General features: G+C 43.5%; 1 protein-coding gene across 3 annotated transcripts in view; it reads right to left on the minus strand.

The window, feature by feature from the left end:
- Positions 1 to 8008: 8008 nt before the first annotated feature.
- arhgef12a (Rho guanine nucleotide exchange factor (GEF) 12a) overlaps positions 8009 to 13004 on the minus strand; it is a 71966-nt gene continuing 66970 nt past the window's right edge. For 2 of the 3 annotated variants that reach the window (XM_017713062.2, XM_017713064.2), the window contains 8 exons: positions 12875 to 12962; positions 12524 to 12601; positions 12350 to 12429; positions 12069 to 12254; positions 11607 to 11807; positions 9246 to 9466; positions 9081 to 9156; positions 8009 to 8870 (listed from right to left, as the gene is read on the minus strand). In XM_017713062.2, coding sequence (XP_017568551.2) covers positions 8860 to 8870; positions 9081 to 9156; positions 9246 to 9466; positions 11607 to 11807; positions 12069 to 12254; positions 12350 to 12429; positions 12524 to 12601; positions 12875 to 12962 — 941 coding nt within the window. In that variant the 3' untranslated portion in view covers positions 8009 to 8859. The remainder of the gene's footprint in view (positions 8871 to 9080; positions 9157 to 9245; positions 9467 to 11606; positions 11808 to 12068; positions 12255 to 12349; positions 12430 to 12523; positions 12602 to 12874; positions 12963 to 13004) is intronic. The other variant, XM_017713063.2, reaches the window with a different exon arrangement.

The raw sequence follows: 13004 nt of genomic DNA on the forward strand, positions 1-13004 counted from the left end.
AGGGGTTCATAATCTTGGCCTGAAAACGAGCTACAAGGCTCAAGGCAGTGGCTGCTGGTCTGTAGCTGCAAAAAGATCATCTGAAGGCCATTAAGTTGTTCTGAAAGCTCACAAAAGTAGTCTTAAGGGAACAGGTGAGGTCTTCCAAAGGCCTAAGCCATCTTTGGTAGATCTAATCCACATCTTCCTGACATTTGGTTGCACGGAGTCAATTTTCGCTTCTTGATAATAAGGGGAATAGATGTCAAGCTCTGTGACCTTTCCCTCCAGCACATACCAATCATGTGCCTTGTCATTACAATGGATTGGTGCGCACCGCGCTTTCTAAGATATGTGGGTGGGAAAAGAAGACGGCATCACACGACCCATGAGTGATAGCCAACGTCTAATATGCCAGTTGAGAGCTTGCCCACATTCCTCATGAGCCTTCCCAACGCATCAATATAACCAGACCATTCAATGACCTGTAGCATGAAGAAAACATGCATCTCCCCCACCACTCACAGCTTGGAATCTAAAAATATCACTTAATGCATGAATAATGGCTCATAAAACACACCTATAGCATTTCAGGGCTCAGCCTTGTGCTCGTCACGTCTATGGAAACTGGCCTCTCTTCTCTGTAGTAACTGAGACATAATGAGTGTGGATTTTATATACAGTACATCCTATGTGCTTAGTTTAAGCAGATACATTAACACGCCCTGTCCCTGACCGTAATGAGGGCTAGCTTAATAAGCTTGCTTAGTTCAATAATGGTGTCCAACATTTCCTTTGATGAAGTGCTTATTAATTTCTAATATGGCCCAGGGTACAAACAAGACATGGCGTTGAATATTAACATGAAAAAGTTAAAGCCTTCTATTGTATCAACACTCTGACAATACATTTATCTGAAACTGTACTTAAAAATATCATAAAATGAGTAGAACGCTCTTAACAAAACCCAAACTAAGAATGTAGCCATTAGGCCTAAATGGGGTATCCATATGCACAAATGCATTCATTTGTAGCTGTAGTTGCAGGGTTAATTAAGCTTTATACAGTTCGAAGGGGATTGTTGTGAAGGCATTTTGTGAAGCACATGGCAATGGGATGGGAATGTCATGGCAATGGGAATAAATGTATGTTTGGTAGAAATCAAGACCTTAAGTATGTGTTCAATGGATGGATTGATGAGGCCTCTGATGATAAATATCTCCTGCCTGGTTTATCATTGAGCGAGCAGAGACGTTCCCCTCCTTATCCAAGTATCCAAGTAGCTCCATGATATGTCCTTCATCAAGAAAGCCAAATGCAATATGCACAGTCCCATTTTGCTTGGATTGGTGGCTAGGGAGCTGATTTGCTTGCAGATTGGTTGTCATATTGAGAGGGCATGAATGTGGGCATGTGTGCCTCTGTAAGCTGATGACAGCACCAAAAACAGGTGCACTTCATCATCATGGAATAATTCCAAACTCAAAGAACAAATCAGCATGCAATAGGTGATACATTAATAGAGAGCAGTGGGTGGCTGCACTGATGAAAGGCTATTGATTGAGAGCGCTCTTAAAGAAACAGCGTGTTGGAATGAAATGCTGAAACAGGCCAGACTGCAGGGCGTTAGCAATAAACTGAACCATATTACAATATTCCACCAGCAGTGACAGCGGCACCGACCAGACGTGACAGACACAAATGGGTCCGCCTTGAAAAACAGATCAGACAGAGGAGGAAGCCGTCATATCTGTAAAACAGATCTCCTCAACGCCAAAATACCAGGCAGAGACCGCCTTGTCAGGAAATCACTTTTTAAATTGCATTGTGACGGCTTGATCACAGAACAGTACTAACCAAAGAGGCATTGTGGCCCAGCTAATATTGGAAGAGAAGATGCTTGTCTATTGCTGGCTCTCTGCAAACCGAGCATGGATCTGGGAGAGAGGGAGAGAGGGAAGAAGAGAGAGGGCAGAGTGCATCACAGCTGACTGAGTCAACAATGGACTGCCATTTTAACATGGAGCCAAGAACACACACACACACACACACACCCCTGATGGGCCATGTGTTGTGCGAGCTGCTGTCTCTCCACAGAAGACATACTAACATAGCCATACTCTGGTCCTCATGCATGCCCCACACACACACACACACACACACACACACACACACACACACAACAAAAGCCCCGAGCCTAACTCTGTCAACCCATGTAGAGAGAGTGATTTACAACACTCAGTCATGGCTGGTTCAATAGCTCCAGTATGCCAGTGAACCTGAGCAGGCCTGGATAAGGACAGGACTGGTAAATATTCATTAGCTATGAATCAGAAGGCACTGGCTGCATTCTGGAGCCTCAATGCACTGCTGTGTTGCTGCGTTTTTTCCACCGGAGCCAGCAGTATAGATCCCTGTCCTCTCATAGACAGACAGCTGCCTAATGGCTCTGGCGCATTCCCAGCCGTCAGCTACAGAAAGCCTTGTGTTTTTGATGCTGCAAAAACGAAGACCATTTTATTTCAACAGCCCTGCCATTCACGCACAAATTACAAACAATCCCACAATTAGATCATGCAGACGGTATCAATGACTCTCGCTAGTGAATGAGCTTAAAAAAAAAAGCATATCACACTTTCCCAGAAAATGCCAATACGGCTGAAAATCCTGAAGCAGGCGGCTGACGCACAGCTTAAAACACAAAGCAACTTGTGCAAACTGCATGTACTAGGAACAAAAATGAGTGTGCAAACTGTCAGGTCTTCAAGATCTTAAAAACAAGAAGCCAATTGAGTTCACAGGCTAACTACAGCTCTATAGTGATGAAAGCATAAACACCAAAGATTCTCAACTGAAGCTTGGTGTTTAATAGTGGTGGACAGAGCAGCCTAAAACCATTCTCAAGTACAAGTATCGTTACTTTGTACTTTACAAGCACAAATAAAAGTAGCTACCAAAAAACAAGGAGTAAATTGTCAAGTCAAAAACTCCTCAAGTATCCAGAGTTCCCAACTGAACTGCTGCAGAACGTCTTAGATCTATCATCTGTCAGTATAGAAACGGAAGTTGGTTAGGTGGTGTTTCTCGCATTCGATCCTGTTAGCCCACATTAAATGCTAAAGCTCGACGGTGAGAGGCGAGAGGCAAAAGCAAGGCAGTCCAGACGCTGTCTCCAACGGAACAGAATGAAATTTAACACAAAAAAGGAACAAGCGCCTCAGTGTGAATAACTGAAGCGAAAGAGGAAAAAGCAGTCTTCTTTCCTCAGACATACCAGAATAAAGCTATTGCCATTTCAAAAATAGTCATGTATTCAAGTACATGCAGCTGAATAAATGGAACTATTCGTACCAACCTCTACTCTTCTGAAATCTTCTTTTGAGCACATCCTGGTGTCTGTGTATTGTAACTGCAGCTTCCCCTCGTCCTCCCTTGGTTTACTCAAGGTCTACCTGAGTGTCACTCAAAGACCCTGACTTTATTAGGGGCTAACCAGAGTAAACAGGCACTTTTCCCTCTCCCGGGGATTGAATTCACGCTGAGAGCGTTTGCAATCAGGCAACTGCATCTTACGCTTTGGCCAGTAGAGCCATCAATTTGTCCCCTCTTAAAGAGACCTAGATGAAAGCTCCTTCAGGGTCAGCCATTACCTAATAAGACCTTTTCGGATAAGCGAAGCGCAATGCTATCACTCATCCTCGAGGAAGAGAAGCATTTTGGCTGTAAACGATAAGATCCCACAGCATTTAATAGGCTGAAGCAAACAAACCCTTCTGGAAGGTCGTTTTTTCTTTTTTTTTAAACATTAAGTGCATAACTGGGCCTATACCAAAAGAAACAGGAAAAAGAACTCTTCAACATAATATAAAAGCTCTATTGCTAAAGTTTCTGTACCTCATGTGAAAAGAAAAGGCATGGGTATCCCAAAACCTGATAAGAAAAATAGTCTGCAAAAGATATTCTGAACTTTGTCATGGATGGCATAAGGCTGCTGACCTGCAATGAGGAGAGAAGAGGAGAATCCACACTGGCAAATCGGGGTTCTGCCCCCCCCCCCCTCCAGAAGCCAGGGAGCTGTCAAACATTTCATAGCAGCAAGAAGAATAGCAGGCCAACAAGGTTCAAAGGCCTGGCCCACTGAGGTTACAGGAAACAGCACCAAAGTCATTTTCATTCCAGTCAGGCTCTTGTTAGCCACCTCCTCCTTCAGCCTGGGAGGATTCTCTCTTCTGATTTTCATTAACATAGGGATGGTATTGATTTGAGCTCAATGACACTGCTTCAGGTGGATTAAACCACCTGATTTTGAGTTGGCCTGAGAACCATTTGCAGCTCCCAAATGAGTAAGCATTACCCACTGACCATGGACTATACTCAAATGCGTGTCGGCTAGCAGAAACCAGCGTGGTCGTGATTGGCCTTAACAAGTAATACAACCCCACTGTGGAGATAACCAGGCCATGAACTCAGGATGGTGCTCCACTTGGGTTTTCACAGTGATGAGCACAAGGCTGCCAAAAAGACAGTGCAGGTCTGCCTGTTATCTTGGACTGAGCAAATCTGATCAGCCATGCTTCTAGGTCCAGCATGACCTGGTCAACCGAGACACACGCTAGGTGGATGATTCACCGCTGAGGCCAAACTATGTGCTTAATTACGCCGTGTGCGCGCACACACACACACACACACACACACACACACACACACACACACTACATCCTTGCCTTTTCTCTATCCTAATTACACAGTGCTGAGTCCAGTCAACAGGATGAGTCATTGATTTCTCCCACTGTCCAAGTGTCTGGACATGCCCACAACTAGGCAGTATCCATGCAGGAGGTCATCTCATTCCTAGTCCCATTCTCTCAAAGTGGAGCAGGGGTCAGCCTTCACTGCTGTCCTCGGCAAGGCGCCGGTTAACCGCAGAGCAGCTAGACCCCAGGCCCCTGCCTTGCTCTCTCCCAGCAGCTCAATAAGAACACTAATGTCATCTGCGCCCTGCAGGAGACAGAAGTGCTAAAACGTATGAGGCTGCATTCATGCAAGACTGAGCCCAGCACAGCCATCCCTGCAGGCAGGACGGCGTGACATCAAGACAATGAGAATGGGGAGAGGGAAACAGAGGGGCTGAGCAGAGCTTCATCCCCGTTCCATTCAGTGGTTAAAGCTGATCAATGCCAGTGCTGTTAAACTGACAGCAGTCAAAGAACCATATCAAAATACTTCATTTTCACATTGTATACAAATTGCTCGGCACTTTCCAGGTGAACACGGGTTGCCAGTGTCAGCATGAATAAAATCACTGTCATACCAATATCTCAATAAGGGCATTTCTTTCTTAAAAAAAACATCAGCTGCCTTTTATGTTCTTAAATTTTCACGATGAACAGACCAAAAGAAATGGTCTTGGAATAGAATATCTTTGCCCCTTCCATAGCAAAGCCCACATGACAGCAACAAGGATATCAAGGTTTTGAACCTTGAATATTAATACTGATAATTAGGACTAGGTAAGGACATAAATCATCCTTGCATAACTAATGCAGTCTGTCAAGAATCAAGCTTCTAATGCAGCCCGTCAAGAAGTCCATATATACATGAGCGTGGTTCTTCAGAAATGTTTCTTAAGTGGTCTCGGTTTTGTACATTAATTCATTCTATATTAAGAGCATGTTGATTGCCACATGATTACAGCTGAGTGATGTTCCTGCAGCACACGAAGGAATGTTTCACTCAGGCAAGTCAATATCAAGAGGGCTAATTACTCTGAGAGACGTTAACAGGGTCACGTTCTTACATGACATGCTGTTGCATCATTCTATTACAGCACTGTAATAGAATCCATGATAACCCAGGCAACTACAGAAAACAATCCCGCTCTGAAAAGACATCCAATATTATCTTAAGGCAATTACCAGAAAACTCCAGCTATGAAAAGACATTACCCTGAACAAATGCTCAGCTGAATAAAAGAGTTTGATTTGACTTCAGGCACTATCAAATCTCAGGTGCATAATACAGAAATGTAACCTGGAAGACCTAAGATACAAATACTGCTGCAACAGGTTCTCTCCCTCCCCTATGATTACTCACACCTGAAGGCATGATTTATCTGATGCTGTCAAGAATAGTCATGCTTAGGATGACTCCACATTCAATGATTATTGCTCTCATCTGAAAGCTACCAGAAATAGAGCACTCCTATCTGGCCATTAGATGACTGTGCTGTTCATGTGTGTGGGTATCATCGACCTTATATGCAAATGAGTATGTGAGAAAGAAAGTGGATCTCGGTGAGTGATTGTAAGGGTGGAGTAATGACTGAATAACTTCCAGAGGAGGCTACAGCTCTCCCTCAATCAATGCAGCGGGCTCTGCGGGGTACCTCTTAGCCTATAGACATTCAATGCAATTTGTGCAGTTAAAATGGGCAACACACAAAATTCAGGAAGAGAAGAAATCTGGAATTACGTGGGCACGGTTTTTGTCTTGCCTCTCACATACAACAAAACAGTGGGGTGGCTTGAAAGCGTTGTGGAAGCATTAGCTCGCCTTCAGGGGGAAATTGAAGCACAAATTAGGAGCAAATGTACGAAAGCCTCAATGGTAAACATGGCATTCAATGACTCAAGGTTTGCACAAAGCCCCCGCAGAAGCAGAAGACTGATGCTCTCACACATGCACACACAGCAGAACAGAAGACCAATGTGTACACACACACACACACACACACACACACACACACACACACACACACACACACACACACACACACAGTAGCAGCAGCAATGACTTGATCCTCCTTGTTCCCACAGCAGCTTAGGAGCTACAATAAAATGACTGCATTTGTTGAGATATTTACGTCCCAACTTCTGGGCGTTCCAAGATATGCATTGTCAGAACTGATTACCAAAGCAGATCTGAGTGCACGAGAGAGAGGGAGTGAGTGAAGTCTCCTCAGGGAAAGAAAAAGTATTAGCAGCCACCACAGTGATGCTCCAGCCTAGGTCTAGGTGACCTGCTGGGGGACAGAAAGAGAAGTGACACCACAGTCCTCTCCCACCTTCCAGGTTTAATTAGATAATTGACCACTGCATGTGGAGAACGCAACAATCCATTATGCCCTCCTTTCTGCTTGTCCCCACTTAATTGCAACATGCCTTGAAGAGAAGCAACAAAGAGCAGTCGTGTCACAGCGACCAGAGATTCACAGGTTACCTAGTTCCCTGCATTACCCTTTGAGAAGGAGAGAGCACAAAGACAAGAGGGAGAGAGGGCCCTCTATAAAAACTGCATAAGACAACTGTGACACAAGCTTGAAGAGAAGATTGCTGGTAAATACAGTGACCGTCTTTGAGGAGGCAGGTTGCTTCTGACCACTGAAAGCATGAAAGTGATGAATCACAGTAATGCACTGGGAAAACAAAGTTTGTACTGCATTTGTGCCCTACATGCTTCTATGAATGCTTTACATAAGGTAAGCAAAGAGAAGAAACAAGTTAAACCAGAAACACTGATGTCATTGCAGCCTTCAGGATGTACCAGCAGTCTCTCGCCAGAAAGCAGGAGCTGGCTGCCCCCTACTGGCCTACCACTGACAAAGTGGATTATATATTGTTATATCCTTAACATACATACTACACTCGTGATGCAAATGTTCTTAAAAGAAGGTTTAAATAAAAAAAAAAAAAGGCACTAACAAACAGTGAAGCAATAAAAATGCTCCTGGTCTCAAAATTTGTCACAAATGCTATCTACTAAGAACTCTGAGCAAACTGGAGGAGGGTTATATCAAAAACAAGTTGCAGTATGCTGATATAACACAAACTGTGCCCTAAACTGGGACAGCAAGCTGCAAATTTCCCTATGGTATGTGCTTGTTGGCATTTATAGGCCACAGGCTTTTGTGCTTTTGATGATGACAAGTGTGGCGTCCTACACAACCGGACACAACAGGGCATGAAAAGCTTTGATTACTGAACTTGTTACTGTATCCCAAACTGCATGCAAAGAAAGAAAAAAAAAAACAAAGTGTCATTGCATCTTTATTTCCACATTTTGCATCACTAGCCAACTTGATGGTTATATATTCTGCTTGTCCAGCAGTTATTAGACTTCACTGTGCATCAGGAATGTTTGGGATCCATGCTCTCTTCATCTTCTCAGCTGGAGCTCTGGCTCTCCTCTTGAGGGTGAAGAAGAAGGACAGAGCAGTCCAGTGCAAACAACGAACTGTGTGCAGAGGAGCCAGTTGGCTGGGAGAGGATGGGTTTGCTGCTATGGATTTGCTTATTTGCGATCATACATTATAGGCCCAAAACCCAAGTCCTTGTTCCTGGCAGAGTCCTGAAACCTACGAGCCATTTACTGACAGATGTAACAACCTAGGAACTTGGCCTGAAAAAGCATGCAAGAAACTTTTGAAGAAAAGAAAAAAAAAAGTGAAATAAATACATCCAAGATTTAAAAACAAACCAAAAAAAAAAACTTTCAGCATTACTTTAAAAAATCTTTTCTGTCTTCTTGTCTTATGTTATACATATATTTATATATATTTATATGTACTTGTACATTTTGCCATCACTCTTTCATCTAGCCAGGGCTGCTAGAAAGACTGGGACAAACAGCCCATTCAAGGGTGGACTAAGGATCATGCTGCAGGAACAATAAAGGCTGAGGACTGTCCATCTTCCCTGATAATTTTGTGCAGACAGAGCATTACAAACACCCTCTCCTTTCACTTAATCAGCTTCTTTTTTCATAATCTCTCTCTCTCTCTGCCATGCAGAGAAGAGGTTAGCAGGACAGGCTGGAGGTGGAGCTCAGCATAGACTGGTAAAGTGCCCTCAGAATGATTGGAGCCAAGGAACTTCCACAACTCTATTTCTTATCTAGGGGTGGTAAAAGAGAAGGATACGTGAAACACCAAATGAAAATCTATAAACACATGGTTGATTTATTATATTATTGTTTACAAAAATGTCATCATTCTGTAAAGTAAATCTAAGTATTTAAAGTACAACATAAAACTACTGTTATTATTTAATATCATGACTGCAAAGTTACATGTGCATGCACATACTAAACACAGTGTACTGCACCTCTGCTCTCTCCAGTGTCTGCTGATGACCCTTCATGCCTTTGCCGTAACATGCTGTAATACCTGCTCTCCACCTCCTGAAAAATCAATCCAGTTAATAGCCCTGTCAACACTTTTCACAATTTTTCTTTTAACTTGAGCAGAGCTGTTGGGAGTGTGGACAGACCTTAAGGTGTTTGAGGTTGGCCTGCAGGTCACGTAGGTGTGTGAGGACCTGCCGGCTGAGGCGGCACATGCTTTCCACAGAGGCCGAGGAGAACCTGAGGCTGATGCCTGAGTCTGCAGCACAGCCACGGGACAAACCCAGCTCCATGCCCCCAACCTGCACATCATCATCAGTACTGCTCTCTCCAGAACCACCATAGCCCTCCAGCACTAGATAACCTGCTGTCATTCACACGCACACATACAAACCACACATGAAAACTTAAGAAGAGTGAAAAAGATGACAAATTCAGAAACTAATCCGCTGTAACACAGTCCAGCAGTTTTGTTCCTAGAAGAAATTTTACTAATTTTAACATGGTGCATTCATGTGCATTCTAAGACTGAAATACACGGTTAATTTCTGTAGAATTTAGTTAACTGAATTCAACTGAATTTAAATACATCATTGATGGGGGCAGTCGTGGGCTGGAGGTTAGGGAACTGGCCCTGTGACTGGAAGGTTGCTGGTTCGATCCCCAGTGCTGACAGTCCATGACTGAGGTGTCCTTGAGCAAGACACCTAACCCCCAATTGCTCCCCAGGCGCCATGGATAGGGCTGCCCACCGCTCCGGGCAAGCATGCTCACTGCCCCCAAGTGTGTGTGTATTTACTAGTGCGTATGTGGTGTTTCACTTCACTGATGGGTTAAATGTGGAGGTGGAATTTCCCTGTTTGTGGGATTAAAAAAGTATCACTTAACATTCAAAAATTGTACTGTTTTCTAGGTATTCTGAAAAATCTGTTAAAACTCTATTGCAAGGTGAAAAGGTCAACATGTATAAAATCTGGCAGACTTTGAGAGATCCAACATCTATTACAAACAGAAGTCACTGTGCCCATTATCTGTGTTCTACTGGCGTCAAAATGGCTTTTTTGTGTTTGAATTCTGGTTGTGATGTGCATAAGCTCTCATAGTGGTTACCGCACTCCAGAGAAATCAACCAAATCAATTTCAGACACATACGAAGGGGCAGCTGATTATCTTGGTGGCAAACGGTTATCATTTTCAAATATTAACTACAGTGCCCAGTGTTTGAAGTTGCCTAAGACGGAAACCTGAATATGCGAAAATGAAAGCAACTTCACCTGATTACCAAATGCATCTCCCTTTTCACTCTTCTGCAAAGCTACTTTAGTTCTGATTGGCCAATAAATATTAAATACTTTATCTGTGGTTTGGCCAGATGAGGACCATAACCATGACCTGCTGCTGTACTATGAGAGAGAATCTCTTCTCTTCCCCAAAATTTTCTGTTGACAATAGACGCTTCCTTCGCACAACTAAAGAAAAGTTATCAAATCTACAGGATTCGTGTGAATGACACACATCATTGAGAATGGTGAATTTGCCCCCCACAGTGTGAAGAGTTAATGTTTGAGAGACACACAGAGACAGCCCTCGACTGAACCAATAGCTGTGCTGCCCCAAAAGCAGCTCATCAGTCAAGGCATTTGGTGTCAATGTTATTTCTTTAGTTTTGCAAAAGACTTACAAAGCTAATGGCTACCAAGTGATGAAAGATCATAACCCACTAAATAATTGTCATATTATTAATCTAACCTCAAGTAGACTTGCTTATGTGGTTTCAGACAGTATATGAAACAGTATTGTCTATAAAATGGCTAAAGTAAGTCACATGGCTAAAAACAGTAATAGCGCCTGAGTGACAGCAGCATGTCATACAGGGTCAGAAATCACATAAGCAAGTTTGAGACTGCTTACTAACTCTGCGCAGTTTATACCAAACGGCCTTTAAAGAGGGACCACTTTTTTCACTAAATAACAGACCTCTGAAGTCCCTGCGTGAATTTGCAGTCTGTGTCTTGCTCACATTAGGATCTCTAGATCTAAGCAGTGTTTTCCCTATGAAACAAACAAATGGCGTTTTTGAAAATCTCTTGTTGTGCCCTATACATTTTCATTTACAATCAAAGTAAACATAATGCAACTTAAATCAAGCTACCACTCCTATGCACTGAAATAACATGGCATCAAAGTAAGTCTACTATTGGACTTCAACACCGTTACCAACACCAGCTACTTAAACGGTTGGCTAATATTTCCAAAGCAATTTAACATTTGGCAGAGCTAGCTGGTCTGCGTAGGGTATTCTGGTAAGGTTGCTGGATCACAGAGAAAACCAGCTTAGACATAGAGCTCCCAATATGGACATGACTATGACTACAACATGATGACAATTTCAGAGGTCTATTCCTTAAAGCTTAGGAATTAAGCTCAATTCACACATTTTTAGTTTAGTTCTGCTACTACAGATTCTGTCCTCTTTAAACAAACAGGTGCCAACAGCACCCACTCACCGTAGTCCTCCGAACCCTCGTAGAAGCCAGTGTCACCTGAAGCAGCATCCTGTGCCCTACAGGTTGAACGACCCGAGCTGTGCTCCACGGGCGTGCGCAGAGACGTTGTCCTGAGGAGACGCCCACCGAGCGGCCGACCCAGTCGCTCCCCATCCTCCTGGGCCATGAGCTGGGTCACAAGCACCTGCTTCAGTGCAGCCACTGAGAAAGCAGATCAGAACACAAACACATGCACAATCCTTACATCTTATGTAACTCACAGCAAAGCACTTTGCTATTCCCAGGCTTCCCTCAAACATTCTACACCTTGAGTTTGAGACTGGTGCTTTGTTCTAGATTCCTATGGAACTGTGCTTGCAATGTCTCAACATTCTCTTGTATACAAGGTGTAGTATTTTGCATTATTTGTTTTTTTAAAAGGTTTGTGCGGGTGGGCACGTGTGTCTTTTTTATGCCACTCACAGGTTTTCAGGGCATCCTCAGCTCTGCAGGAAGAGGACAATGAGTCTGTGTCCCGGCCGTCCAGCAGCTCCGAGTCCAGATAAGAGCCTTCTTCCCGGCCAGTGTCATGACTCTGCTCTTCTTCCTCAGGGTTAGAGCTGGGACTGGAGCTGTGCAGGGCAACAGACGTCCTGCCACGAACTTTATCTGAGAAAATGGACCACAGGCCAGATGCACAGTGACTGAGAATGGGAGGAGCCAGTAAGTACCATGAATGCAAAGATATAGAGTGCTGCAGTTACCTGAGGGCTGCATGCTGCCAGATGATGTGCGCTCTGGGCCTTTATTGGGTTTACCAACCTCCATGCTGTCTCTTTCCCCACTTAAATAAATAAACGAATGAAAGAATGAGCAAATGAATGTCTGAATTACTCAATATAGTGAGCGTGCAGTGAGCTGGAGGGGAGGAGACTTACGCAGACTGAGGCAGAGCAATGACACTGTGGGGTTTGGCCTTCATCACCTCTGCTCGCTGAGTGATCTGTCTCTGCCACCTGAGGAAGAGAACAAAGCCTGTATTACTCATGCAACATTATTCCTTTCTGCTATTTTGGAATACTAAAACATGTTTTCAAATGTTTGTTTCCATATGCTTGATCCTTACAGAAACTCAAATATGAAAATAAGTTGGAATAAGCGTTTCAATTTTTTTTCTTTCTTTTTGTGGTGGCCCCCCCATGTTAAATGGTGAATAAACATTAAGAGATATAGATACGAAGAAAAGGACAGAGGGGGAAGAAGAACTGGGGAAGTGATGAAATACTTACGTTCTTTGTTCAGACACTGTCTGGGCCATCAGCTCATAGATCTGGGCTCCATTGTCCGACATGGAGAGCACAAAGAAGGATCTGTTATCTGTTTGTAGAGAGATGTGTTAACTGGTGTCATTCCTCGTTC

This window comes from Pygocentrus nattereri, chromosome 17 (genome assembly GCF_015220715.1).
Source record: "Pygocentrus nattereri isolate fPygNat1 chromosome 17, fPygNat1.pri, whole genome shotgun sequence".
Classification (NCBI taxonomy): Eukaryota; Metazoa; Chordata; class Actinopteri; order Characiformes; family Serrasalmidae; genus Pygocentrus; species Pygocentrus nattereri.